The 25,170-nt window shown below is 33.7% G+C and overlaps 1 protein-coding gene across 1 annotated transcript in view; it reads left to right on the forward strand.

Annotated features, from left to right (window-relative positions):
- Window positions 1-25,170, forward strand: part of LOC102801080 (E3 ubiquitin-protein ligase UBR2-like) — a 63,854-nt gene that overhangs the window by 30,207 nt on the left and 8,477 nt on the right. Inside the window, exons 20-37 of the mRNA XM_085495480.1 lie at window positions 11,191-11,256; window positions 16,198-16,311; window positions 17,004-17,073; window positions 18,122-18,246; window positions 18,381-18,433; window positions 18,559-18,661; window positions 19,025-19,073; window positions 20,039-20,193; window positions 20,428-20,518; window positions 21,631-21,708; window positions 21,836-21,924; window positions 22,214-22,452; window positions 22,841-22,993; window positions 23,206-23,252; window positions 23,361-23,454; window positions 23,977-24,150; window positions 24,440-24,552; window positions 24,981-25,095. Coding sequence (XP_085351606.1) covers window positions 11,191-11,256; window positions 16,198-16,311; window positions 17,004-17,073; window positions 18,122-18,246; window positions 18,381-18,433; window positions 18,559-18,661; window positions 19,025-19,073; window positions 20,039-20,193; window positions 20,428-20,518; window positions 21,631-21,708; window positions 21,836-21,924; window positions 22,214-22,452; window positions 22,841-22,993; window positions 23,206-23,252; window positions 23,361-23,454; window positions 23,977-24,150; window positions 24,440-24,552; window positions 24,981-25,095 — 1,928 coding nt within the window. The remainder of the gene's footprint in view (window positions 1-11,190; window positions 11,257-16,197; window positions 16,312-17,003; window positions 17,074-18,121; window positions 18,247-18,380; window positions 18,434-18,558; window positions 18,662-19,024; window positions 19,074-20,038; window positions 20,194-20,427; window positions 20,519-21,630; window positions 21,709-21,835; window positions 21,925-22,213; window positions 22,453-22,840; window positions 22,994-23,205; window positions 23,253-23,360; window positions 23,455-23,976; window positions 24,151-24,439; window positions 24,553-24,980; window positions 25,096-25,170) is intronic.

The following is a 25,170-nucleotide window of genomic DNA, read 5'->3' on the forward strand; positions in this document are numbered from 1 at the left end:
TAAAACAGTCCACAGTGGTCTCTATAAAAAAGGATTAAAACTACACAATGTTTAAAAAAAAATCATACACAATTTAAATAAAGTCATAATAAATAGATATAACTATATCCTGTTTGGACATTACTCCTGTACAATAATTTTATTTTTATGAAGGGGAACTACTTCTATTACAGTATGAAATTAAAAAAATCTTATTGTATTTAGATATCTTTAAGAGATAATGTAAATCAAATAAAATTTCCCATTATGCAAATTTGTATGACTTGATTATGTTTGCATATTCATCCCTCACCTTGATGACAGCTTAATAGTTGTTGGGATGTAATCATGTTCCTGACATTGAAAGATAGACAAAAAGTCTTGTTTTTGAGCAATTAACTATAAATTAAAACTAGACCTAAGCATAGCTAGATCCCCAAGTGTATCCTTATACACTAGCAATCTGTCTTAGTGGTCATCAATCAATTTTATTTTTTGCTGGTAGCACGTTTCAAACTGTAAATATCCTAACAAAGAATTTCTCAGCTTTCCTAGGTAGATCATAAACTCAAATTCCTTGTCAATAATTATGTGTTACTTAATCTGTGGTGTTAGTACTCAGTACTGATACCCTATGATTTCATGTGCATTTTATCCATGGCTGCTAACCCCCCCCCCCCCCCCCCCCCAATATATTCTGTACTGTATTTCTGATCTTGGATTTATCATCATTATAAATGTTGATTGACTTTTTCACCACCTAAAGCTTCAACCCAAACTCTGTTAAAAAGTATTGATACATTGGCTGAGACAATTTCAGAAAGTCAAAGTTTTCTTTTGAAAAAACCTGACTGTCAGTTTGTATCTTGATATGAACAATAATGTTACTAATTTCATCGATCTAACATGACATTCCCATCACATAAATGATGCTTGTAGTAAGTAAGGCCAAGTACAACCTTCAATATCTAGGTCAACTTGTGGTCTGCTTATTATCATCATCATCGTTTAATCCATATCTGGATTGGTCCTGTAGTACTTGTACACATAGCACACTGACAAATATTACTACCGCCATCTGAATTTGATTTCTGATCTGTGTTTCCTATGTATGCTTTCATGACTATCACCTCATGGTTCATTACTGGGTCTGTGTAATTGTTATTGATTCCCGACATATCCACCATTTGGTATTCCGGAAGAACATTTGGTAGTTTTATGCTATTGAAAGAGGTATACGTTCCATTGCGATGCATTCTTGTTAGATCGCCATTTGCTGTCTGTGTCACTTTACGACTTGTTGGCTCATCGCGGGATGATTTACGGCTGTTGCGCCGTGTTTCACTTGCATGACTTGGAGATGAACTTCTCGTCAATCGACAGCATAGTAAATCAATGAAGGCTCTTCTAAAGCATTGGTTTAGTAATCCATAAATAATTGGATTTGAACATCCTGCCACACAGTATAAAGCGGTTACAATGAGATACACAGTTACAGAGTGGCTTTCATCACGATCTATGCTACGTAACAGTGCAAAGGGTACATAGCCTAATGCAATGACTAGACATATGGTAACACATGTCCTAGCAAGCTGAATTTCTTCACGTGTTAAAGTCAGAGTTGTTCGGCGATGCACTACGTACTTGGCAACTTTCTTTTTTGTCCAGTGCACTTCTAGCATGATGTGTCCATAGCAGAATATAACACCCATCACCGGAAGTAATAATAAGCTGACCATAACTATCACAAATTGGACACGACTCTCGGTTGAACTGAGAGAACATCTATATAATACTTTACTGTAACTGACTTTTCCTAGGTCTCCTAAATACGTTGGCGCTAATGCTATTGCCGGAAACACCCAGATGAACACCAACACCAGAGCAATTGTTTGCTTCTTAACAATCTTCCATGCAAGGTTTGGATGTACGATGTGAATATATCGATTGAGTGCAATTGACATTGTGTGCCACAAAGACGTGCCTATTAATATGGGCGTCCCGTATCCAAAACTATGACACAAGTTCGGTCCCAGTCGCCATTTTCCATGAAGATAAGTGTCAATGCAGGGTGGTATGATGATAACAATAAATAACAGATCACTGATAGCCAGGCTTCCAATGAAGATGTTTGACATTTTTTTTAAATGTGGGTGCCTGGCAACGACAACCACCACCATAATGTTACCCACAATACCAATAACTGAGAATACACTGAGTATCACCACAGCGATATATCGCGAAACCAGCGGAAAGTGGTAGTCATTGATTTCAGTTACGTTGGTTATATTCTCAGATAAAAAATATCTCCAATTCATCTCGGTTGCATTCATGTTGTTTATGAATCGTAAATTGTGTCTCCTGGTTAAATCACGTACAATTTCATGCTTCGTGATTGACGAATAATTTGGACTGCAAAAAGCTAGATTTGGCTATCAACGACTCTAAATTCCCTCTGTTTGCTTCACCGCACCCTGTTTTAATTTGGCAAGCACAAATATGCTGTGAACAAGTTACCAGTATTGACATTGAAGGAATCCACCAAAGCTTACGTTGGTGATTTGTTACTGGGTTCTCAACCCACACATCTCAAATCACAGTTTATAACGAGTTGTCCCAACTGTTAGATTAGTGACTTTAAGAATAGATGCATTAATGTACCATGAACTGGAAAAAAAAAATAAAGTTTGTTACATCATGAGTCACATGTGTGAATGAGAAAAGGCAAATTTATTGTTATGAGTACTTGTTATTTATATAGGATGAGTATTTCCAAGGATCTGCTAAAATATGGGTTTGAATGAAATAAATATTGGCTATTTAGCTATGTTGTCATTTCATTCGAGTACTTTGATACCGTTTATTTGTATTTATTTGGCTAGTAAATTAGATAAAAGTAAGACATTTTAGTACTGGGTAAACAACAAAGAAGCACGTAACATTAAAAATGAATAGACCGGATAAATGGTAAAAAGATGAACAGAATATTTCTGACTCAGTGATCCTTCAAGTCTAGTAGGGTGGAATGTTAGAATTTAACAGAAAATATAACATCATATTACCTGCTGCCACACGTGAAATCACAATCTCCCAGATACGGATATAGTCAGCACATATTCCATGTTTTTTGTTTAGCTTGGTAATCAAAGACAAATATTTGTGTTGCGAAATAAAAGATACCCCTTAGAAGGAGACGGGACACTGTCTTTGAAGATTCAAACTTTGAATGTAGCCTTCAAGTTGTAAACAAATTGTACTGTTAATAACTCAATGTGACAGGCAAAATGGTTATAGTCTTGAGATGTAGTCCACTCTAGGGACGATACTTGTGTCCAAGCTTCAAGTCGTAATGGATTGAAGTTGCTGTCAGATTTATTCATAGCTGATTATTCACCTTTAGGATGAAATTGTTAAGATGTAAATTTGACTCTAAATGTCCCAGTAAAGTAATGGATCTCCACTTTCCAGTCATGCTTCGTTTACAGATCTCACATTACTAAACAGTGATTCCAAGTCCTCCAAATGCTGCAATATGTTACTTGCTTGTGACCGGCTACATATATTTACAAGCGTGCAATTCAAGGCATAGCATTCCTGTATATATAACAGATGACAATCATCAGTAAGGTGTCCTAGCACTCCAGTGATGATATTATCCAAATTGTCAGTGTAGCACGCCAAGTTGTATATCCTTCCTGTGAACTGAGTACTTAGCTAAGACAGCTGTGATGTAGCTAGAAACATTGCCGTCGCATGTGCCAACACTCGTTTGTCCTCACACATTGAGTTTCCCACTCATTGATTCAGCCAGCCCATATAGTCCATGCTAATCAAATCCTAATCTTCCTTCTGTGAGTGGGTCGAACCATTCTCTGAACAGAGGGGTAGGGTGAATAATAATACAGTTATCATAGGGATCTTAAGGCAGAGGAATTAGGTACATTTCATTTTATGTGTAAGCTTACACTTATTGCAAATGCAAATGGTTCTTCAAATTAGGCAAGTGCTTCTGTTATCTTACCTTATGCGTAAGTTGAGAAATTATTAGATTGTTATTCATTTGTGATGTATTTTCTTTTTGAAGCCCATGGCAATTTTAATAACTGGAATGATAATTGTTTTCCCTGTTGGCAACTTTATAAGTGAAGCATAAATTCTACTTTCAGATTCCTATAGTGGAGATTGAATTTGAGTATTGACAGCAGTCATTATTTTGCCAATTTAAGAATACATTGACAATGTAAAACATCACACTTATTGTGTAGAATGTGGTGATTTATAGTGAAATGAATTTCTTCCTGTAGACTATTCTTTTCAAATTCTATGCATGTACAGTATATGCTCTATGAGAAATGCATTTACAATAGAATTTTGTTGTATAATGATTTATTAAAATACTACTTATTTTGACCATAGAACACCTCTGTAATTTATATAAATGTATGTGCTACTAATAGAGAAAATACAGTATTTAAACTTTGACACACATAGTGCCCCAGGAAGATCTTTAATCACATTTGTTAACACTCATCTGATGACATACTTTTTCTTGGTTATTTACGCTGTCTGATCAGTTGCAGTTTTTTATTATTACTGATATAATCTGTAATCATTCTAGCCTAAACGAGGGAATCATGTCATTTATATTAAATTGTATCTAACACAACATTCTGCTAGAGATTTACACATGAATCTCACTTATTTTATTACAGTAACTCCTCTTCATTTATTTATTGTCTCTCTTAATTTGAACTTTTTGAATCAAATAACTCCAGATCATAATAAATGAAAAAACATGATTTTTATTTATTTTCTATATTTTTTATATTGTGTATTCCTTTATAGAATTATGATTCATACATTGCTGAAAAGGTCATGATGTCTGTAGATCTGTATTGTTATCATGGTTTGCTCATGCAATGTTTACTCTAACAATATCAAAGATGCAAACATCAACCAACCATCATGTCAGAGGTCAAAGTGTTGAATTATCATTGCTATCCCACTCCAATTTTGTTTTTTTTCACTATTGAATGAGAATATGAAAATGATGAGATTTTGTAATCAATTGGTGAATGTTTGCATTGGTTAAAATTAAAAAAAGGTTGCATAATCATTGAACTGGCTGGAGAATAAAAGTGCCTGTCCCATTGATGATGTACCTGTCTATAGCTAGATATACTACGACATATAATTTGAAATAAACTTTGATTCCTGGCTCTCATCATTTAATAAGTCTTTAAAAAATCTATAGGCAATTTTCTGGACATTAGCAATATTTGGACAGTTTGATATCATTATTCATCTGTCTACAGGGACAGGTAGTTTGTACATTTATCTGCGCCAGCTGAAATATGTCTTTCTGGGGTGGACAGGCTTTAACTATCTATGTGGTTGTTGGCATTTTGATTTCTTAATCTTTGGAGGCTCCAAGAAAATTCGACTCCATACGCATAGTGGTGAATACGTTTAATTTAAATCAAGTATTGATTGGTGAGCTCTGTTTAAATACTTAATTATGATACATTATAATGTTATATAAAATTGTCACGACGCTGTTCATTAGTATCTATTGTGCTTAGTTACGTAGGGTAACAATAACAGTTCTGTATTATTGACTGTTTCAACATTGTGCAGTTTTATATAGCATCTATATCACGATTTAGTGACACATGTTATCTTCTAGTGTTGATTTGTCTAAATATTTGTTTTTTCTATGCAATGCCCTTTTAGATAATAAACTCGCGTAGATACATGTATTTGCTATCAATCACTCACAAAAATGACAACCAAGAACCCTTTCATTTGATTGATGTTGCACCCCTCACTGAACAATGGAATGTTCTATGGTAATTGTTTTTATATTTAGTTGGTATTAGCTGTTGATTTGTGTCTTTGAAAGAATGTCTGAAAATCTGGTCACTATTTTCAAATATTGTTTTTGTATTTTTATATCATTTGCTGTTACCCTAACTTTGAGTAAAAGGCAAAATATAGAAAGTATATCAGCTATCAACTAAATTTAATCAATTTTTTGAAACATTTTAGCAATATTAGGATTCATATTAATAATGATATATGACTTTTTCACCCCATGTCACGGAGTAAAATTTTGAGATATAAAGAAATAATTTCACTATAGAAACCAGTGAAAAAATGATATTTTGAACTTTGTTTCTTTGAAAACTTGTCTGGTCACCTCAATCGTCTTGATCTGATAACTTGAGTTTTTTTTTCAGGGAACAACTTTCACAAACTTTGTCAATGATTGAATGAACTATGAAATGTAAATAAATATAAATGTAGTTTTGATTTCTTCAACTAAATTGCAACATACCACAGCTGTTCTATGGTATCATTCATTTTTTTTGCGTAGCAGCTCGGTTGAGAATCACACCTTCAGTGTAAAAGATTAGTTAAAATAGACCATAAACTGTAAGGCTTTGAGTGAAGCCAACAAAATTTCTGAAAATACATGAAAATACGAATTAAGGGTTTTCTCCCCCATCTCATTAAAAAGATTCCAATCCTATCACTGCTGTGGTATATCCACTTTGAATGGTGAACTTTGACCTATCACCACCATTGGGCAATTATTAATAGTGGCTATTATAGAGCACTTAAACAGTGCATTATGTCAACTGAGATGCATTCTTAGCCATTTAAAACATCATTACAATCAATCAGGCCTGTATAGTTGCTAGGTGGTTGTCAAACCCATGAGGACTTTTTTGTTTTGTTTTATTAGACATTGAAGTCAAGTATTGTGACATTTCTGATGTCATGCTTCCCCCATGATGAGTTTATTGTGCTAGCCTGTTCCAAGCTCTGTACCATTACTACCCTTTATTACACCGCAGTCCATGCCAGAGTTTAATGTTAGGCTGGTTTAGCTTGCTTATAAAGTTAATTAAATTAAGAGAAATATCTGAGTTGTAATGTTGTGAGGTCTGAAGTACTCAAAGTTGATGGCTGTGATGTTATAGGAATTGTGTTATAATGACGGGACTTTATCCTGCTTTAGCACATAAGCTATGAAACAGATCAAAAAATAAACAGAAATCCCTAGCAACCACTGACAGTTCCACTACACATTTGCTCCGTGTAATATTTTTCATTGCTGAGAGATACATAAACTAAACACAACTAAAACTTTACAAAAAGTTTCTCAATATTTTCTTGATGTTTCTATAGTAACACTAATTCAAACTGCCCAAAACTGGGTTTTGAATATTTGAATTTTGATGAGACAATGAATAGTTGTTGTAAGTTGCCAATATGATTTTTTAAATTTTTTGTGCCAGGCGACAGTTGTGGATATTGAGTGTCACTGTTGTCTCTCCTGACATTTTTTTTGTATTTGAAAATTGCAAGTGCTGACACATAGTGCATTTTGCCACAGAAGTCATATTCATGTTTGGGACTACATGACAGGGCTGTGTGGCCATCTCTCTGTCAAATTTTTTTTTAATGCGCTATCCTGGCGTCAACCAGGCTCGGTCGAACACAAGCACCTGCGGACCTTAACCAAAGTTCCCCCAAAGTCGAATTCGTTAGTGAATGAATCTTGTCCAGTGGAATTGGCCTTCCCATTGAGTCTGTGGCACACTCACCCAGGGTAGGGTCGACCCTTTGATGTTCAGCCTAAGGTAGAATTTGAACTTGGTCTACCTATTATGAGTCTGATGTGACAACCAATATGCTACCAGTGACCGGTACTACCAGATAAATTTACTTTATTCTTCCTTAGTGTTTTTACATTTCTGTAAAAGTTTGACCACTGTGTCTGATAAAATGCACATCTGTACATATGCAATATTAAATAGAAATAGTTTTTTCCTTTAAATATAAATGGTAACCAGTTCAATGAACATAGAATGAAAACAAGCAGCCATAGAGTTTTCCAGTTCAATTATATGCATCATTTGATCTGTCACATCTAGTATTAATTGATCCAAAATAATTTCAGTAACTCTGGTGATAAGCTTAGAAACGTAATTGGAAGATTATATGTACAACCATGGTATTTAAGCACCGAATATAAGTAATATATTTGAATACAATACTGTCTTTTTCTTAAATTTAAGGCTTTAGTGTTTGTTTTAAATTTATTGGACACATTTATTGCATTGTATAGTTTTGTAATCTGTGCATCAGCTGTTGTGATCATTTAAGCGTTATTTCTAAACATATGAGCTTATGAATTCAATTTAACATAGTAAATTACCAGTAAGTGAGGGCATATGCCCACCTGTAATCAAATTATATTTGAAATAGTCATATGAATAAAATAAAAAAATGCTGTCAGTGAATTTATATATCATGTAATTTTGTGATTTATTTCTTTTAACTGGCACAAAATAATATATTGATGATGCCTGGGGCTTGTGGTCACCTGTAGAGTAGTCTTAATGACAAGCTGTATGTTAGCATTGCAATAGTTTGCTGTAATACTCAATAAGTATTTAAATTTGGCTGTTATTTTACTAGTAGTGCTTGTCTCCTGGGAACACAATTCATTTCACATCCTCTGTATGAGTATTCCCAACAGAATTGCAAACGACCTAAGACAGAGTTAATGACCACACGTTGCCTGTCAACATCAATTGAATGTCTTGTTACAGATGCTTTAAAAAGTCATCCAAGCTAGAAATATAGTGATTTTTACTTATTTGTTGTCAGTTGTGTTGCATTCTGTGATTTACAATTTCTCAACACCTTGTAATTTATCAAACTGATAACTCGTAATTTGAGAGATTAACGCTATAAGCCCTGATCTTGTGCCTCAATAAATTTAGTCAAATAAGCACCATTACTGACAAGAACGAAATATGGCAAAAATACTTGTTTTGTTTTAAATCATTAACACACAACCAAAGAGGACAGTCATTTGTAATTTTGTATTAACTTAGTGTCTTAAAACCTATATCAGTTGAGTCTCTGTGGAGTCTATAAATTAAGATTGCTTGTATCAGATGGAGGTGTGCTTCTAACCAAACCAAGATAGATAAGAAATCACTCACAATCATACTTCAATAATGTGGCAAATATACCCTAAACGTGACCCCCGCTTTTGACAGTGTATATACATGTATCTCAGATTTCCAAATATTTAAACAGCTATTCTGTCAATCTGTAGTGTCCATCAACCCAAACAGAGAACTGGTCTCATTGTATATTACATTTATCTCATATACTATATTTATACAAATTTGTTCAAATCCATGCCTAATTATTTTACAAAATAGAACTGGGATACAAAGCAAATGAATTGTGTTGAAACCCCCTCCCCGTCCATATAGAAAAATATCCATGATTCTTTGTACAGCCAGCTATAACAGTGATGTATTTATCACTATGACAACTACTAACCTCGTCAAGATCAAGTATGAGTTCAGTGTTGGTATGCTAGCTGCTAGAAGGGTGTTTATAAGTCCCAGAAACCTACATTCCGGGTTCACATGATGTCAGGCACACTATGTAGCTGAAATGAAGTTAATCAAAATTACTATGTGGAATACAACCATAATGGTCCGGTGTGAGTGTACCCTGCACTGCTGATTGTATATGCTGTGAGTGAAATACAAACTCTTGAAGATGTTGTATGTTTTGTTTTCTAGGTCTTGGAGAATTTTTTTGAATATTCCCTTGCGATTTCTTCTTTATTTACTGTCATACATGTAGTTGTATCTCATGAATAACAGATTTTTTGTCCTGTTGAAAATTGCAATTGAAATTCTCGATATCTGATATCTTGTTTTGGGTATCTGAAATTATTGTCTTGTGTAGCTGTACGAGTTTACATAATAATAGGCTTATTTGCATATTTATTTATGTACATGTGTTCTACAAGCCTCTCTGGATTTATTTAAATTGTAAAATTGTTACCAAATTATTTTGAGATAAATTAAAAAAAAATTGTAACATATAGTCGTGACAGAGGAAGCGTACTATTGACGTCAGATTAGCCCCTCCCTTAAGTAATTCTCTGTAAACAGTGAGTACCTGCTGTGATGTCACCTGGATATCTTCTCATCAGTTCTCATCATACTTGATGTATGTCACATTTATTATTTGATTTATTCCGGCTTTGTTTCAGTCAATGATGCTGTGTATCTATAATAATAAATCTATTTTTCATGTTTTCAAACTAAGTTTTACCTTAACCTTTGATTGCAAATTAAACTGTTCTTACCTTTCACCAATAAAGCTGCATAATATCATATTTTTTCAAAACAATTGATCATATGTGTAGACAGTTGGAAGTTATTAATTAAATTAACTAAAATAAATTAAAAAACAGATTATAAAAATATATTTATAAAAATGTCCAAAATATTGCACTGAAATGTTTGTTGGGAAATTGCTTTCAAAAGGTTAATCTCATTTCCAGATTGTATACAAAGCGTATTATAGGCTTATGATATAGAATTTTATGGAAAACAAAAACAAGTCTTAAGCTTAAGCAACACAGACAGTGGGGATTATTATCTTGTGGCATTGAACCTTTAATCGGGATAACCATAATTTTTGTGCTAAAAAATCATAAAAAATCGAGCATTTCTAGCATTCCAGAACTGGATCTTGGCGTTTATGAATGGATTGTCTTTAAACTTGGTACATACATTAGAAATTATGGGTTCCTGATGCACGTCATTTTATCTTTCAGATCGGATTCAAAATGGTTGACTGGCGGCCATTTTGTTTAAATGAATTCGCTTCTAGGGCCATATCTCTGATATGCTTTGACTGATTATGTTCAAATTTTATATATTCGTTTTACATCATGTTATAGATATATAGATGTATTCAAAATGGCCGACTGGTGGCTATTTTGTTTTAATTAATGCTGTTCCAGAGCAATATTTTTCAATATGGACAAGTACTTGTTTGATAATCAGATACAAGATGTCAATCATTTTAATGTTAAAAAATCATCGAAATGAAGCATCATCTTTTGGATCCATATGTCTATGTTTATATTACTATAAACAAAACTATATATCTTAAATTTGATAACTAACGGGGACTGTGTCATGCATGGCTTGTATATCTAAATTTGATTTCAGGATTCTGTGTGGATATGATTTCTCACAAACTGAACAAAATTCTAAGCCCTTGTCATGCTTATGATGAAAATTTTTCTACAGATCATAAAAAGTAGGAATGCAACGTTATTAAATAACTGAATATCTTCTCCTATATTTTCAGCTCTATTTCTATCATAGTGGTCGATGTAGAATGGAAATGCAAGACAGGGATATACACATGTTACAAGTAAGTCATTTCTATTGCATAATATATCACATGCCCTCCACAGTATTGTGAATGCATTAACAATTCACCATCTTCGTGAATATGTAAAATAACAATAAATTCATTGTTTCCTTGACTAATTCGTGAAATTAAAACATCGTGAATATGTTCAAAACATCAAAATAGTGAAAATAAATGATTCTACAGTATATGCCACTGTAATTATATAGCCATCTGCTATATGTATTTACCGTACTCGACCACGTTAGCGCCCATGCTCAGTCAAGCACCCACCCCCCCACTTTTGCGCAATTTTTATATTCGGGGTCACATTCGGCAAAGCACCCACCCCTTAAAAATGCTAATAATTTATCGTTTTTATATGATACATCGTGGATATCGACCGCCGTGAATATGTTGTGAATGTGTAGACCACGGTAACCGTGCGTAAACTACACTTCAACAATGACTTGTTAATAAAAGTAAAATGCAGTAAATATTTCATGCTGTATTCAGTTTACCGATAAAAAATTGCTATATTACCATTAAAAAAAACAAAATCATGTCGTTTACTCGCCGAAATCAACTCCAACAGATCGTACTTCTACATCGATAATTCACTTCCGCATTGCGTTACTCAGTACCACACAGCATTTTGATTGGATAATAACACACTTGACCCGTTAGGTCAAAGGACGTTGATGCAGGTCAAATGCAAATACATCATGGCGGAAAGAGTTTGCGTACGATCGGACACATTCGTCAGTGGCGGTAATGAGAAAGATTTTGACTTTGACTGTGTTCCAACAGACTCAAATATTTTTAATCTTGTAAATTCGGGTGGTACGTAATTAATATTGTAATAAAATGGGCATATTTGACCATCTCGTTTCTTCATTGTAAGAGTCAATGACGACTCACCTAATTTCGTAATTTTATTTTCCCTCAAACTTTCAAAGACGTAATATCCCCCTAAATCTGTCACACAGTGAATAAAAATTGTCAGTTCCGAGGGGGGTGCTCGGGTAAGCGCCCACCCCTAAAAAATCTTGATTTTATGAGTTGAGGACCCTGGGCACTGACGCGGTTGAGTACGGTATATGTATAATGCTGTTGCATTTCAAATTGCTAATCTTTTTTAAATGTTCTAAATGTTTTAAATGTTCGCCTGTGTTTTGATCTTGAACCACAATAAAATTGGGAAAGATGCAGTGTAAACTTCAATCATTTGTTGATTACAGTAAAATATAGGATGTACAATAAGGATGTCTTTTCAGAACATCCCATCAAATTTGAATCAATATATCTGAAAATTTCAATATGACTCATTCAGATTACGATTTTAAAAAAAGAATGTGATGTTAGATTTAGGCACAGACCTATCTGTGAACTTTAGTAGAGTCCTGTACAACTAGTGACTTTAATTACATTAGCTCTTGTAAAGGAAATTTAGAAAAACCAACCCCAAAATTAATTAAGCACTTTGGAGGAGAAGTGCACCATTAAAAGTCAATGAACAGATTACTCCATTACATACCTCCTAACACAGTTAATAGATGACTGTCAGGTGCTCTTTTAGTTGACAAGCCCAGTAAGGCTTACATGTATTTTACATACATTGGAAAGATCAAGAATACTGTATTTGCTCTATTGAAAATGCTTCTCTTATAGAAGTATTGTAAAAATACACATGTATTGCTTGTTTTGACCGTAGACACCATTACGTAAGTGAATGTGTACTAATGGAGTAAATACTGTGAAATACTTTATTTTAGCTGGAATTAATTTTTGCTGAAAAGGCATTTTGGGTGTTTTGTATGGAATTTATTTTCACTGATTTTTGACGAGTTGAATGTGGAATATAGGGAAAAAAGTATATTCGCTGGATTTTATTTTTACGGAATCATCCTTTCAGCGAAAATAGCAAAAATAAATTCCAAGCGAAAATAAAGTATTCTACAGTACAGTAATTGCTTTGGGGATTTGGGAGTGTGAAAAACAACAATGTGTGACTAGAAACTAGTTTACATACTTTTTAACATGGAATGAATGTTCTGTCAGAAAATTTCAATTTATTCCTTGTGCTCTGCTGCGACAGTGCGCTTACACTGTGTATATGGTGTATAATTGATTGTGTGTTAACTCAAATAGACATTTGCATCTATCAAGTTCAGGAGATAGTGATCACATTGATTAAACTTGTCCAATTTGCTATGATTATGCATAAGGCATTTATTTTCCAATCATAGTATTAACATATTGTAAACTATAAAATTGTTTCTTATGTGTTGTACTGTGAAACCATTTATTTTCATTGACATATAATTTCACTATTTTAACGTTTTGAGCAATTTCACTGGGTTTTAAGTTAACAAACTTGGCAGGGAAACAATGAGTTATATTGTTATTACACAATTTCACATATTTAATTTAGCGAATCACATTTATCAAAGAGAGCTAATTAAAAACCAGTGAATAATTAGTGCATTTACAGTAGTATTCTCAGTAAACACTAGCTTACAATGGCTAAACCAGTAGTTTTTACATACAAAGGGTCAGGGTAAAAATTATATTATACTGGTACTAAGAGAATTACATTGACAATTTTATGCCTGAGTAGTAGCTAAGTCTGAACACCCACTGTATACGATAATAGTCATGAAAATTCATCAACTGTGTGTAGGAATAATAAATGGATTAAACTGACTGACGATTGTTGCTAATTTATGTTTATTAACACATCTATAATCACAGCTGAAGTACGGTTCACATATAAATAAACTATTGACATCATCTTCTTTAATCAGACTGTTGAAAGAAACAAATTATTAGTGTTATTAGCAGTAGGGGGACAAATCCGCTGTGATTTCACAATCTCATCTCATGGATAGGTGATGCATGGCAAACCCACCTCAATTGTTATACATGCCAGTTACATACTGCCTAATCGTGCGTGCATGTATATTACCATGTTGTCATGACAACCACATAGTTATAACACACGCTTTCTGTGTATTTTCTTTGTCTGTCACATTTCCTGTTTTATGTGAAAAACAAAATACATTTGTTATATTGTAATGATATTGATTAGAAATCTTTATTTGGTTTTTCATCTTGTTTTCCTGCAATTTATACTAATTTATTAGACAGTGTATTTTATCCCATACTGGCCTGTAGTGTTGAATAGAAAAATTTATGCCTTTCACTAGTATTGTGGTGAATTCAAATGATCCACATTTGTAAAATGCAAAATTAAATAGAATTTTTTGCTCTTGAAATTGTGTAACATTAAAGAAGATGGCATCAAGGATGAGCTCCTATATGGAGCTAGAACATTTTCGTGAACTATGGTATTTAAATAGTACTTGATCTTTTGTTTGATATATACTAAAACATTTAGATACTATGTAATCTAGTCTGAACCAGTTTCAAGTCTGATGGAAATGGTTGATTTTACTTTTGCCTGTGGGTCCTTAAAGGTCTACTCTTCATGTTCTTGGCACTATCATTTTAAAAGTTTTTTTTTTTTTTATTTTGTTGAAAATGGATTAAATTGGGCTATGAACGAACTAGATTGAGTAGCTACTGAGGTTACGCATGATCCTGATTGATTTTGTTACAAAGTTATTTTTATCTGGACAATTATTGCTGTTTGAATTCTGCTGCAGGTGTGCATTAAGCACTGCTAACCTAGAAAGTATGTTAGTTCAATCAGACACAGTGGCAACAGGAGTAAGAGAAAGAAATCTTTGATTGGGTGAAACGATAAGGTTGTCTATATTCAATAAATGTTATGTACAAAATGTAACAGTTACACTTTTTGCCAATAACCAAAAATCACCAATCATAATTGCTAGCTTATTTTAAGATTAAGTTTTCAGTATCTTAGGGGGTCAGAAATTCACTAAGAATGTTCTAATCAGTGATCTGCAGATGATCTTATCATGAAATCAAAATTTGTCGTAAGGCAAATCCTATAAAATTGGTCTGTAATGCATGATAGACTATTGATTTGTTTCAAGTATAGCTGAAGAACTTATGGCAGATATGTAGGAAATGTTGCCAATATATCATGCATACCCTATTTTCTTTGACATGCATTTTTGTTAGAGGTTCATGTTTAAGTTATATTTGTATATAATGTCATAATATTTATATAGTATTGTATCAATCCACGCTACATACAGACAAGAATTCATGTTACTGTGGCACACTGGCAGTAATCACAAATGATGCCTTTAAACTTTTATTATTGTGGGAATTTTATTTTCATAAGCCAAGGTAGGCATATAGTCATTTGCGTAGTCAGAGACGTCCACAAGTAACGAAATTGGTATGAATTTTGCCAGAAAGTACCAAAATCAATAAGAATTCTCCAGAAATTGAGTGGCTCAACAAATATTTCAGTTCTAGGCAGTAATCAGTTGTCAGTTTCAAAACATGGATCCACTGATGCCCATCAAGTGAAACACTGGGGACTTAAGTTGTACAACCTGGAAATGTTTTTTGACTCATCATACTGGGTTACTGATGCACATTGTTTTGTTTCCTGAGTTTATTGGTTGCCATTTTGTTTTTTCTCATGCATTCTACCTTTTCCTCAGATACACAAAGGCAATACATTATGATATGAAACACTTGTTCAGGGCTTTTAGATCAAATTTAATTGAGTGGCAGCCGTCAACTGTTTCTGGCCTGGGCCAATTTTGTTCAAGCTTGCTATGACAACGTATATTGGGTTTTGTTTTGTGATTTGATTCCAAACGATCACACCTGACATTCATATTGGTTTTATTATACCCCGACACATAGTGCCGTCAGGGGATATAGTGGCATTCGTCCATCCATAAAAAGTCATATCAAGAAAACTATTGAAGATGGAGACATTCAACCTGTGCATTGAATACATTGTAGACTTGTTGCTATCATAAAGTTACTAAGTTTTTTTGTTTGTTTTTTCAGATTGGTGGTGTTTTGATGGATCCCAATGAGTATATCATAACACTGTTGAATAAATTCAATTTAGTCAACGTTATGAGAGAAAGCTATGATAAAATACCTCCCACTGGAAGTGAGGTGAGTCATCCTGTATGTAACTACAATCATTATGATACAAATGTAGCTAGCATTTTGCAAAACGAACATATATACATATATCGGTAGCATTGCTATTGTAAGGATACAGTATATATTAATAAGTTGACAACCATACTACTGTGTTACTGCCCTCTAACACGACTGATTTTGTACGGATTTTAATAAACATTGAGTCGGCTTGTTGACTAATTGGGAAAGTTGTCTTCAAGAAAAAAAATACAATTGTATGTGACTGTATAGGTAATTTGCATAGGTGATTTACAGCACAAACAAAAATTTTGTTGCCCCTTATTTCCTTTGTTTTTACCAAATTACGAATTCCATAACTGTAGTAAGATGTTTTTCATTTTTTTTGTTGCGTCAATGACACGCCAATGAATTAGCAACACAGAGATTCTTTGTGCATCAGTGGGTTGTCATATCAAGAGGACACAATTCTCTTTGTCAAATTCATAACATATGCCAAACAAATTTGTCTGAAACTCTACATCCTCAGGTTTTAAACCATGTGTGGTTTGTGTGTAATGCTACCACACTGGTACAAGGATCAATAATGTGTAATTTTCAGCAAGTATATGTAATCTGAAAACAGGTAATTGGTAAAAAACTTACTACTAAATCTTATGTAATGACACTGAATTTGTCATCCTGTTTGTTTTTTTGTTCTACAGGAAACACAGAAACAGATGCATTCGGACACATTGACTGAAGAATTCCTTGGGTTGTTGATAGTTATACTTAGTAAGTACACTTGGACGGAGGGGGGGGGGGGGAGGGTGCCTGATCTGATCTGATCTGGATGGAACATTTCAAAGTCAGTCATTCGTAGGCCATCCTTGAAGCAACAACATCCCTTTTACAAACAGATGCAATAATTTTAGCGATTTCTTTACTCAATAATCCTCAACAAAACATCAAGTAGAAAAATACAGGCTCTAAAATTATGCCTATTGCAATACAATTCAACCAACAGCCAGTTTGGTGCCATAATTTGTTGCTGGAGCTCTATGCATGATTTTATTGCGTTCAAACTTTCATTTCAAACTGCGCACACAAAGTGATTTCTCAAAATGCATACTAATTAGGTAACTTGTTAGTGATAAAAGTTACTGAAAACATTTTGAGCAATTTTGAGCAAAAGTACTCATGAATATTAATTTATACAAATTAGACTTGGACCTAACAATACTGTAGTAAAATAAAAGCATTACCTTGCAATGAGGGCAATAGCATACATATGTATGTCTATTACCGTAGAAGGAATGTGGTTCAGCATATGCATATGAATATTTCTTTGAATCCAGAGGAATTCATCTTGTACTATTAAACTCCCCATTGATGACAATGTAAAAGCATAAAAACAAAGGCTACTACAATCAAACCTATGATAGTGACCACCTCCATAGTAGCCATTTTTTGGGCAGTCCAAAGGCATACGAGCTATCTGTGTATAAATATTGACTACCTGTCTCGTGACCACCATTTTAGCAATATTTTTGCAGATTCTCCTTGGTTTATATTGTTGCCTTGTGTTGAGCGCAGTCACCAAGGAGTCTTTATGTGAAAAAAAAAGTGTATGCTTATAGGATAACGTAACTTTGGGAATAAAGTTTTCTAAACTGTTGACTAATAAAGTCATATCATATTGTTCATCATGGCAAGGAAAAACCAAGAAATGATTGAATGTGGACAGCAAGACGTTACCTGGTTACCCTCATCAGTTGTATAAGTTAAATTAACCATGACAGTCTAATTCCAGCATAGGATAAGCTATGAATTTCATTCTCAGGTGAGAGATATGCCACTGGTATTGGTGAAATTACAGAGGAGGATAGAGTGAGCAGAGAAGTCATACAACAGCTGTGTATTTGTCCAATGGCACATAGTGAACTTAGTAAAAAACTTACAGAAGATGTAAGTGCATTTTTATTATTAAATTGATCTATACGCAGTTAGTCTTTGTGAAAAACAGCATTAGCAAACTTTTGTTTTTATGAGAAACAATGATTGTGTTTTATTTCAAACTATGTTCATTTCTATCAAAATAGCATAACCATGAAACTGGTTTGGAATCTGTCATACATAAAGTAGCTATATTCAAGTAAGTATCCAAGTATAAACATTTTTGTTATTGTAATGTGATAATTATCATTGTTGATAACAGATATGAGTGTGCCATCAAAAGTGAAATGTATTACTAATTTCAAGTATTTATTTGTTAAACAGAAAGCCTGGTGCAACAGGGAAGGGACTGTATGAGTTAAAACCTGAGTATTTTGAAAAATATGATCCATTTTTCTATCATTACTCTAAGGCTGAGCAGTCTAAGGTTATGAAATTTTTTTTTTTTTTTTATTTGACTGCTATTTTTAATACTTCACCATCTCTGGTCTTGGTTAGTGTTATGTTAATGATTTCAATATATAGATGACTGTATTGCATTTTTTATTATCTATTATGTGGCATACTTGTTTGTGATATTGTGAATTGCTTATTTTTCACTGCTAGGAATTTTTTTGATTTGATGATTTTATGGCATTAGTGAAGACAACAGAGAAATTTTTACTGACTGGTGAAATTCACAAAATGTTTCTCTGTGAAATAAAAATGGTTTACAGTATATATCAAATGTGGTATTTCTTATGAAGTATGTTTTGAATTATATTAACATGTACTTTTAATGTGTCTACAGTCGGAGGAGACACAGAGGAAGAGGAAGAAAGCAAACGGAGAAGGGGAAGGTGAGAATCCATTTTATTTGCAGATTCAGATTCTTCTTTTTCCCTCCTTTTCCAGATGTTTCAAAGAACATTTTAAGAAATATCTTTTAGTGGTATCCTATTGTGAACATTGTGTTCCATGCAGTTGGTGAATATTTTGAATTCTGAAAACTTTTGAATGATGATTCATGTGATTATTCGCTCTGAATTTCAGTTATATTTTGTCAAAATTTGTACATTTAGTTGTTTCCAAGTTTAGGATTTGAGCAACCTATAAGTATGTGAATTGAGCTATATATGTTTGTACTGACGATGCCAACTGACTTTTATGTTCATCTGTATGAAGTGTGTCTGCATCATCTCACACAACTTTACACTACATATCATTGTCAGGCATGATAAGATCTTTCCATGTTTTATATCAAATAGCAAATAAATGTTATATGTGAAATCTAAACAGGTTTCAATTGTTGGCATACCATCATACCATCAATGATATAGGTGATATAAGTTTTGTTTAGGAGTACATTAGAACAGTCTATTTGTGTTCTTGGGCAGACTAAGTCAATTTAGTGGGCAGTGAATGGGCATATTGATGTGTGTCCAAAGTATTTAATGTGAGAACAAGTAAATAGACAATTTGATTGTATGTTGATTTATTTCTGTGGAGAAAGCTGTGTGTTCCCAAATACAATATTTGTTCTATTAGATGTGCACATATACAAAAAGTTGCATTTATTGTATGCTGGATTAATAAAATGTGAATTCTTACATAAGTGTATATTTTACTAATAGAACAAATATTGTAACCTGACTCAGATTAGCCATGTATAGATACAACTTTCATTTACATCAATGCATGCTCCAGAGCAAACACAGTACTTGTGGGAACACTAATAAATTTAAGGTGTTCATATTAACTGTTTTATTAACAGGAGTTCTTTATAGGTTTTGTCTCTCTAAATGTTATTGTTGTTTGATTGCAGCCTTGCCACCACCAGTGCCTCCACAGTGTACTGATGCATTTAAACCATTATCAAGGCTACTACACTGTGATGTGATGACACACGTATTCTGTACCATTCTCAGACGAGCTACAACGTTCAGATCTAGAGGATGGACTGAAACCATGGTTCAACGGGTACGTATTTCATGTGTCAAAAAAATGAAGTAAGAAATCCTATCTATTGAGGGCGCTATAGAGCTGAGAAAACAAAAGTTTATGCTCTGTGAGGGCAGTATTAAGTGACTAGTGTTTTAATCTTTCATCCCTGCCGATTCACAAGTGTTGAGCACTCTGGGTATATACGGTATTAGAGTTTGGGTATACTTAACTGTCGTAAAGTCATCACTGATTGTTTTATAACACTAACAGACATTGTATCTGATTGGTCTGGCTCTACATGAAGAAAACATTTATCATAACCAACAAGAAGATTTTGGATTCATAAACAAAGCTACATCAGGTTCGTGTCTACTTCTCTGATGGGTAATTTTCCTACGCTCAGTCATACTTACTTCATCAACATTTGATATTAGAATATTTAATGTACTCAATGGGCATAACCGTCCAAGTTTGTTCCCTGTTGGTGAAATTGTGTTGTCTGTACATTTTCTGTCTGTTCAATTCTGCGTGTTTGCAATTCTTGTGTCCAAACTGGAAATTGAAATGTTACAACCTTACCAACTGTGTGTTATTTCCAGTAATACCCAACCAGTTTGCATGTATCTACTATGCTAATTCTGTTGGTGAATAATTAGTTATATGACATGATGTACCGGTACTGATAGTAACTTATTATTTGTCACTTAGAATCTAGTTATACATGTAGTAATGAATTCAAACTACCGGTAGTTTTAGTGAGTAGGTAACCAATTCAGACTAGTCATAGTGAACAACTAATTCAAACAACTTAGAGTAATTAATTATTTCAAACTAATTTTAGTGAGTAAAAGCTAATCCTAACTAGTTATGGTGAGTGATAACTAATTCTAACTAGTTTTGGTAGGTCACAGATTAAAACTACAATGTAGTTATAGTGATTAACTATTTCAAACTATTTATAGTGAGTAAAAACTAATTCTAACTTAGTTATTGTAAGTGATTTCATATCTAACACATTTGAAACCAAACTAATTTATACTATTTACAGTAAGTGATAACTAATTCAAACCAGTTATAATGATTAACTAGTTCCAAACAAGTTATATTAAATGATTTCATATCTGACACACATCACCATAGTGACTCAAAGCATAGATCTTAAAATACCTTAAGGTTTAAGCTCAAGGTAAAAATAACCAATAAATTTGGCCAAAGTTTTATGATTTTGTTTCGAATAAAAATTGTCCCTGTATGACCATAGACTAAGATTATTTATAAAATACTGCTTCAGCTCTTTGGTGTTTTCTTGCCACTCCCCATGTAAAAATATGCACCCATTTCAGTCATCCAGGGAATTAACCTCAGCTCTGTGATGTTTTCCTTACCATTCCCCATGTAAAAATATGCATCCCTTTCAGTCATCCAGGGAATTAAAGCTTGTAATATGTCAAAAACTGTCTTCTATTTTCTCAGACGTCCAAGCTGTACATGTAAATACACCAAGACCAGGGTGCTTTTCTTGTATTCCTCACCACACTTCACACAACAAGGGTGAGCTATTACCCAGTTCTTCATTGTCACATATTAGAAACATTAAAACTAAGTTATTATTTATTTTGGGGTGCCCTTTGAAAATGTCCTTGTCGCATACATATGCTATTAATATTTACTGTTCTAGGGAGTCCCTGTCTGCTGACATTGCTCGAAAACCTGGCTAAAGTACAGAAACTAGAGGAACATAAAGATTTGCTGTCATGGGTACTAAAGGTAATGGGTTCTCAGCATTGTAGTTTGATCATAGACAAAGTACATCAAATATTTGCATTCATTATCATAAATTACCATATATCAATCATCAATTGGCAGTTTTACCATATAAATTGATATATGCAAATTATTCTTAATATGGTATTATGCTAATTTATGTAAATGTTTCTACAGTTGCTAATTTATGCAAGGTAATTCCATCTATGGTACAATGTATATGAGAAACCTGCTTATTTTTACTTACAGCTCTTCATTTATTGCTTCACCAATTTGAATTTATTATTTGCAGACTTTTGCAGCTGTGCAGCAACTGAAAGGAAAAGAAAGTACCAGTGTTGAAGTGAAAACTGATATTGATGCCGAGAAGGAAAAAAAACGAAAAGCTGAATTAGCGCAACAGAGACGTGCACGTATCATGGCACAGATGTCAGCAATGCAGAAAAACTTCATCAAAGTTAATGCTGAGTTGTTTCAAGAGACCAGTACTGAGCTGGATTTTGAAAGTGGAGGCTCCTCCATGGATACAAGGTATTAATGGTGTTCAATGCCTCAATATCTGTTCTCACATTATCAGATGAACTCTTCTCATACAGATGTATGTCATACAACCAAGGACCCAGAATAGCATGGTTGTTTTTTTGAATATGCTAATGACTGTGAAGTCCAATTTGAAATTTGAAAGCATTTCCACCAAAATAGGACATGAAGAACAAACAATAAGCACAGTACAGGCAGTATTGATACCTCATGTTTTTGCACACATCTCAAGACTAGAGGCATCAATCCAACGGATGCACTATTATATCCTTAGTTGTAAAGTTGGTTCAATGTATTTCATAGACTGAAAAAAAAATTAAATGGTATGAGGTATGGTTATTATCATAGTACTGGTTATGTGTATTTGTATTTCTCACAGTGAGTTTAGTGCTCAATACCCGGTAGCTGTTGGTGCCAAAAGAACTAAAGTAACAGAATTTGGTCTGACTAGGTGTACATGTATTTTATGCCAGGAAGATCAGGAACTAACATTAGATGGAAGAGCCATGATATTGGCATCTTTAGTCCAAAGGTGGGTAATCATTACATTTATGTTCATGTAACTGTAGTTGTATTGATGATTGTTAGTAACACTATCATTATATTTCTCTCTACTCGTTTGGGACAGGTGATTCCCCTATAAAAACAAAAGAATATACACAATTGCACATTGGTGTTGCTCTACATTTTGTCTTTACAATGCTATGCTTTCACAGTCACTAAACACTGCTTCTTGTATAATAGGTCAACTGTGTTATCAAAGTCAAGGGGCAAGACAATAAAAGATACAGGTATGTTTTAATTTCTTTCATTTATATTTTGGGTTGCTCTCAGATATGCATGTATCCTTCATATACTGTACATCGATTACTGAAAAATTCTTATTTTTCTTATTGCAGAAAAATACGACCCTTTGTTTGTTCCACCAGATTTGTTTTGGGGAACTCATGTTAGTACATGTGGTCATGTCATGCATTTTGACTGCTGGCAAAGGTAAGACATATGTCTAATATTTGGTTCTATCCCTTACCCCTCCAGCACTTACAGTATCACACTTGCACACATAGATGATTTACTTTTCTTTTCACTGCAAGTTTTACCATAAAATGCTCAGTGAAATTATCACCAAAAAGTTGCCTATGTATTATCTACAATGCTTGGATATACTGTAAATCATTAAAATATCACTTACTGGTGAAATTTTCATGCTTTCATGTTCTATGGCATTCATAAAGAGAAAGTCACCTACCCCAGAGAAATTTTTACTGCTAGAAAATTTCTTGATTTTAGCGTAACTGTGAAATTCCTGATTTTTTTACAAATTAATGAAATTTGTAAAAATTTGTTTTTTGCACTGCTTTAATTTATGTGTAGTGGGAAGTTGGACGGACGTCCCACATTAAAGCAATACAATCTTGTTTGTTTGTGCTTGATAACATAGTTTCCTTGTTCTGCTTAACTGTTCTATTGTGTACTGTGATCACAAATGTATGTTTTGTTATTGTTCATTTACAGGCTGTTTGAATCTGTCGTTGCCAAGGTACAGCGACGACCTTTAGGTTTCCGTTCTTACCTAAGTTTTGATGTTGATAAACATGAGTATCTATGTCCCCTTTGTGAATCACTGAGCAATGCAGTACTTCCGCTGTTACCCCATCCAGCAATGCAGTTGTCTTCATCTGCAGAAGGGTACGTCCCACTCATTTATATTTTGATTTTCTTGGTTCATGCTCTGAGATTATCAAACCATCAGTTAGCACTCTTACTTTACCTGATTACTGAATTTAATCTTTGTAAAAAATGGTCAATTGCGCATAACATTACTCTAACTGATGCAGGCTTGGTTGTGTAAATAAAAATTTGTGTCAAATAATCAATTCAATTTCCATGAACATTATATTATCCTATTCTATAGAATCTTTGTAACCATTCTATACAAACCTTGATTTATCCAGTAGTTTTTTTTTTTTATATTCAGTTCAGAAACTGAGAAGACTAGTGATTTGGAGGTATCGTACAATGATTGGTTAGATGGTATCCAGTCAATATTACGTGCCAGTATTGAATCAGCTGCTAAATTAAAACAGTCAGGTAAGTGGTGCCAGCTTTCAAAGTAGAACTATTTCAACTAATGAAGGCATAATCACTAGCACTCTGTATGTGTTATAATCCCTTGACACATAGTGGTGGTGGTGGTGGGGGGGGGGGGGGTTAATGGTTACCAATGTTTGTACAGAGTCATATTAGAAGCACTAGTGCAGGTAGTCATTCACACAGTGTTGTATTGAAGACATTGCACACTAAATCTGATCAACATATTTAATAACCATATATGGTCATTTGACCTCATTAAAAATGCATGAATACCATATGTGGACTACTATCTATGATATAAACATTCAACTTGCTTGTAATAAATATGTAGGGGAATCTGCCATCTCTGACAGCTTTGTTGTATATACTAACATATGATAATAATATTGGCATAGGTTCTTCACATCTAATGTAATTATTTACAGATGACCTAGACGGTAGTTTACTGGATCCTTGTCCAATCCCGTCATTGACAAGAATGATGGCTCAGACAGTGGCAGAAAACTTTCAACTCATATGGGAGTATGTCTATGCAAGCACGTAAGTCCCAACACAATTTTGACTATAAGTGATGATTGCAACAAGTAGTGATGATATAATTCTGTCTGTTCCGTC

Source organism: Saccoglossus kowalevskii, chromosome 2 (genome assembly GCF_978046115.1).
Source record: "Saccoglossus kowalevskii chromosome 2, keSacKowa6.1, whole genome shotgun sequence".
Taxonomy (NCBI): Eukaryota; Metazoa; Hemichordata; class Enteropneusta; family Harrimaniidae; genus Saccoglossus; species Saccoglossus kowalevskii.